Here is a 6000-nt window from a genome sequence, read left to right as displayed (position 1 = left end):
AAATCTAAGGGAATGGCAAAACTTTGGTAATAAATCAATCCTATACACACAAGACAAAATATATCATTCTAAGGCACTTAACTAAAGTAACAAGTATAATAAGTTACTGTTTGTTAGTTTTTTTTTGTGAATTTACACTGAAAAGATTTACTTGGAAATGTTGGCGAGTGCTAAAAATAGCTGTCTCTATGCTTTCAAAGACCAGTGACTGGAGGCCAGCATGTTTGCTCACTATGTCATGCAAACATATAAAAGACATTGTATAAAACTAAAAGCAATATGAATATGTTCACTTAACAAATCAATATAAAAATTCTTGACAAATATAAATGTAGTTATTTTATATGTATATATAATGTAGAAATAGTTTTCTAAACAAGCACGTGTTGGCATCATTTAAGGCAGTGGGTTTTTAACCTTCTCTCTAATGAGGCTGCCTCTTTGTATGTATACAGGAAACAGAATGGCCACGTTTTCTTTTTTTTGTTGTTGTTCTATTCTCCGGGACAATTTTGTAATATTTAAGATGAGGTAAGCTGAGGTAATAGATTATAAACACATTATTCATAATTGCTTAACAGTAATTTGTTTTGCAGTGGGTTTTTTTCTTTTAGTTTTTGTTTTATTTATATAAATAAAATATTTTAAAATGCATGCAAAATATATACTAAACAACATTATTTCTTACCCATCCAGGTGTTGTACAGCTTTTGCATTTGGATATTTTCTATTTTGAAGGATCAAAATAAATCAGGGGCACCAAATATACAATACAATACAATTTATTTTTGTATAGCCCAAAATCACACAAGAAGTGCTGTAATGGGCATTAACAGGCCCTGCCTCTTGACAGCCCCACAGCCTTGACTCTTTAAGAAGACAAGGAAAAACTCCCAAAATAAAACCTAGTAGGGAAAAATGGAAGAAACCTTGGGAAAGGCAATTCAAAGAGAGACCCCTTTCCAGGTAGGTTGGGCGTGCAGTGGGTGTCAAAAGAAGGGGGTCAATACAATACACAGAACAGAACAGATCCTCAATACAGTATAAAAATAAAACTTTTAGAAGTACAGAGTAGAATTTAACAGTAGATGATATCACATAAGAAGATTTGGATATATTTATAGAGTCCTGGAGACCTCATCCATCAAGCTGCCTCCCCCCATTTGGCCATTCCATGGCTGAAACAGCACTGGGCCAGCCAACCCGATGAAAGGACCCCTCCTTCCCATGATTCCTGCGATCCTCCAATATAATATATCCAAATATATTTTTAGGTATTAAATGCAGAAAGTCCATTTACTAAAGTTTAATAGTTCTGTTATTCAGTCTGACTATGGGATCCTTGCTTAATGTCTAACTTAAATGGATGCCCAGTAGAGAACAAAATGATTAGCTATGTGAAGGTCTTGTGTTACAGCTGTACTTCTTACTTGTTAGACTGCCAGGCCCTCCTTTAGGTGGTGGTTGTGGAGTTTGGCAATTGAATATGAAAATACCTCAGTTCATCACTCAGACCACACTTCCATTCATACAGGAATCTTATGATGGCAAATACTGTAGCTCAGGAAAGAAGTCTACATCACCTCAGACTGCATACAATAAAGCAGTAGAAAAGTGCCCACCGATTTACTATTCAACTGTTTTCAACAAGACTTTTACACTTTTAGATCATCTTCACACACTTCATTGACCTGCCCTTTGACTAAAACGCCACTGTAAAAGCACTTTCACTACAAGCCTATTTGCTCTACTTTTTCAACTTGCTCCCTGAGCTTTATCACTTAAGGTTCAAATTTGTCATGTGTACATACTGTAATATGGTATGGTTCCACAGATTAATGATAGTACAATACATCATACATTGATGGTAATGCAGCAGATATACTGATATAAGCTGAAGTGTCATTTTTGGCCACAATTGTTTACTCTTATTAACTTTTCTCTGCTTCAGTTAATTGTGTTATTTGGTTGTTACTTGTATACTTGGTATATATTGTATCTTTATAATCTAACATACAGTATATTTTGCATATAAATTTTATTGGTGTTCATTATTGTAATGTTTATTGATATGTTACAGTTGTACTTCGTTGTGCTGTATTCCATTTTAATGCTGCAAGTTTGCTAATTCCCTGGGTAAACCATTAATAAATACATGTCAATGCACTATAACCAAATAATCTCCTTTTCAAATATGATTACCCTTTATAATTAAAAAAATAAAGTTAAAAATTCATTAAACCAGTCAAACTGTAAATGCTTATTTATATATCATAATGGAGTTCCTCCATTCATCCATCAACTTTCTGGACCTTCTTTTCTAGTTGTGGACAGCCTACCTTGTGTTTATGTGACAATGGGATTTATAAAATGCATTCTCCAAGCTAAGTACATAATGTACATTGTCAATACAGCAGACAAAGCTATTGTCTTTTATACAAAAGACAATTTGTTACTTTGTTTTTAATCTTAAGGTTATGTGTTTTCTTCCTTGCCATAGCGAACCTCTGGATCCTAGATACAGACGTGAATTTTTAGTCCATTTTGAGGCATTCAACACATTTATAGTCAATTTCAGAAATACTGATACCCATCAAGGTAGTAAGCAAAAACATTAATATTATATAGATAATATATGTAATGATTCAAATTTCCCTTAAATGTTTAGTGAAATTGCTAACTATTCATTTAACTGAAATAATTCCTGCAAAAGTGTTTTTTATCTTCGGAGTAATTTATTCTGTCAAGGTTAGTTGAAGTGTTATGCCTTTGGAGAAACAAATAGCCCAAAGCATCAAGAGCATTGTATACTAAGTTACATACTCTCTTTAAGGCCATTGTTGATGGTCCCTTTTCTTTCATTGTCTTTTTTTTTTTAAGAATCTCAATCTTGTTTGAGTGTCCATTAGCAAACATAATCTTTAAGACAACTGAAAAAACTCCTTCCATATTGGCTAAGAGAAATATATATTTCTGAATTTCCCCATGGGATTAATAGTTTATCTAGTCTATATATCCTTCAGTGCTTTTTTTTAGCATTTCTAGTCAAATCTTATCTTAGCCTACCAAATTTCCACCAGAGTTTAACTACTGGAGTAACAGAATTTAATCCTGTCTTGCTGGGTATTTGTCTTGGACTCCCACTAGTGAATAGGTTGTATTCATTGGTTGCTTCTTGCACTTTTGACTGCATCTCCAAGTAAAGTCAATATTTATCCACCTTTGCTAAGTACAGTTAGGGCCATTTTCAACTTTTTTTCCCTCCCTTCCTCTGAGCTGCTGTAGTGTCATTCTCCATGGGATCACCAGACTCCAGCACACAGCTTTTGCTTTAGTCATTACCATTTTGTACATTATTTTGGTTGTAAAGCTCCTTGCTGCTACACTTGTTAATTTCAAAGATATGATTTAAAAATGCTAATAAAATGTTAGGCTACATTGTAAGAATTTTTGAATATAAATCAAGAGCCATCATGCTCAGACTATATAATGCACTAATGAGAGCACATGTAGAATATTGTGTGCAGTTTATGTCACCACAGTACAAGGACATCATAGGAGCACTTAGTAGATCCAGCTGAATTCTTTCAACTTAATGGTGAGTCACATACTTGGACTCCAGTCGAAAATTTTAGGGAAGGGCATTTAGTATTGAAGCCTGAAAGCACTTCTTTACGCAGAGAGTTGTGGAACACTTAAACATACTACCAAGACATGTAGTTAAAGCAGAAACCTTGACAACTTTTAAGAAGAATCTAGATGAGATATTGGGGCAGCTTAACTATTAGCTAAACAAATGAGTTTGATGGACTGAATGGTCTCTTCTTGTTTATTAGATTTCTTATTTCCTTATTTTGTATTCATATGTATTAAAGACAAAATGGAAATATCCCTTGTAATCTTTTTAGCTGCCTAGGCAGGTGAACTTGGGTGTGTATGTGTATTCAGCCTGCTGCCATGCATATTTTCAGTTCACACTTAATAGTAAATATCTGGGGTTTTTTGGAGATACTTATTAAATTCATTAATAATTGAGTACAAACAAGATGATAATGCAGTTCTGTGGCTCCATGTTATTACAGGTGATGTGTGCAGTGATTGTGTCTTGTTTGTTCTAGTTTGGGCATAGCCATGAATGCATAAATGGGTTAAGGAGTTTTCTTCATCTGGTGTTGAAAGTTAACTTCTGGATTTTGTCATAGCATTAGTAATGCCACAAAGGTAATGTCTATACATCTTATGATTTAGACAGCTGTATCATTTAACAAGGTAAAATCCAAGACTGTTTGATACATGATAATTTATAAGGCAATTGATTTTTGTGGAGTCTTTGCAGGTAAACATGTAATGATAGTGTGTCTAAATTTATGATTTAGATTGACAATGTAATAGATTGATTCAGTACACTCGAAATAAAAGAACCAAGTGTTGATTAAGCCTACTAGGTGATTAAAATGTAGGAAGGAAAAGGTGGGTTTGTAGTTTAATCTGAAAATGGCTATGTGTGCATCTATGCAAACATTGGCGCACAGTGGAAGGCAATGCAATGTCAAAAAGCGCATTCACACACTATACTTGATCACAGATACAAAATGGAAACGTTCAGATTTACAGGCAAATTGCAGAGAATTGGCAATATTGGAGGTGGGACTGAGCGAATCTTGTGTGCTGAACCTGAGGATATGTAAGACAGGTTTGAAGGTACAAGAATATTGTCTATTTAATAATTTCTTGGATTTATTTTTAACACTGCCTTTCATAGCTTTGCTCTCAGGTATAACCCCTTCATCTCAGCTTAATCGGAGTTATTTTTGAGTGAAAATAACTTTTCATAAAACAAGTCTAATGTATGTAAGAGATTTAAGTTGTCTGTAAGTGGAGCTAGGTGAGACAAACTAGTATTTTGTTTTGGTCAAGGTTATTTGCTGCTTTGCCTTAAGACATGGTGTTATAACTTGGGAAAGGTGATTCGTAGAAGCTAGTGTTTGAGCAGACAGATTTGTTGAGAAGATGGGGTATATATAATTTATGTATATTAAGTGTTTGGCTTTCTTCACCTTTATTTAAGGAAAAGTAGTCAACACAACACTTGTCATGTAATATTGTCATAATTTTGTGTAGCTGGGCTCAAGCTTTATTCAGGTGATCTTCTAATGTCTTTTTTATTTTTGTTTTATATATGTCCAAGACTAGCATGTTATGTAGATAACTCTTCCAACTGTGAAGATACATTGTTTGAAAATTTGGTATAATTTTTATTCAGTGTAGGTTAGCAAATGTCAAAAAAGAATGATGTATATTGGTCTTTTCTATAAACCAATGTGCCTCTGCAAAATGGAAGACAATCTATCTAAAATCTTGCAATTAACATTTAAATAACAGTTTTACGTAAAGCCAAAACTTGAAAGAATTCATTTGTTTTAGCTATGTTTGTAAATTGTTTGAGCAATTTTATATTTTATGAAGTGTATCATATTTGTTCTTTATTTTTTTATCTTTCAGGTTAGCAAAAGAAAAAGTAGTATATGTAAATGAAGCTAAACAGCAAGAAGAAAAAATTGAACGAATGAAAGCAGAAGGATGTGATGAATATGACATTAAAAAGCAGGTATGGAATGGTGTGGTAAAAAATTAAGGCAAGATAAAAGTGCATTATTATTTTTTGCGTAAAATTACAATTTCTTTTCTTTCTTGCTTAAAGGAAATAATCCCCTGTATGATGTTAATATGCTTAAAGTGTGATTTTGATGCAGCTGAACAGATTTCAGTAAACAAAGAAGGAAGATTGCAAATGGAAATGCATAACATGCTCCCCTGAGTGCCCAAAAATGCATACTGCATAATAGAGTATTAAAGCTGTTAAAGTAACACAGCTTTTATAAATGATGCACTTTCTCCAAGATGATAGCTATTTTATTATTTATTGGCAATGTTTTAACTTTCTTCTTAATATTGTACGTCTGTTTTCTTGAAAACATCTTTTTTACAAAAGTAAAGTTT

General features: G+C 33.2%; 1 protein-coding gene across 1 annotated transcript in view; it reads left to right on the top strand.

Moving 5' to 3' along the window:
- tbca (tubulin cofactor a) overlaps positions 1-6000 on the top strand; it is a 76508-nt gene that overhangs the window by 45847 nt on the left and 24661 nt on the right. The window contains exon 2 of the mRNA XM_028805705.2: positions 5503-5608. Within this exon, the coding sequence (XP_028661538.2) occupies positions 5503-5608 (106 nt within the window). The remainder of the gene's footprint in view (positions 1-5502; positions 5609-6000) is intronic.

Source organism: Erpetoichthys calabaricus, chromosome 7 (assembly GCF_900747795.2).
Source record: "Erpetoichthys calabaricus chromosome 7, fErpCal1.3, whole genome shotgun sequence".
NCBI classification, from domain to species: domain Eukaryota; kingdom Metazoa; phylum Chordata; class Cladistia; order Polypteriformes; family Polypteridae; genus Erpetoichthys; species Erpetoichthys calabaricus.
This window is presented reverse-complemented; position numbering and strand designations above follow the sequence as displayed.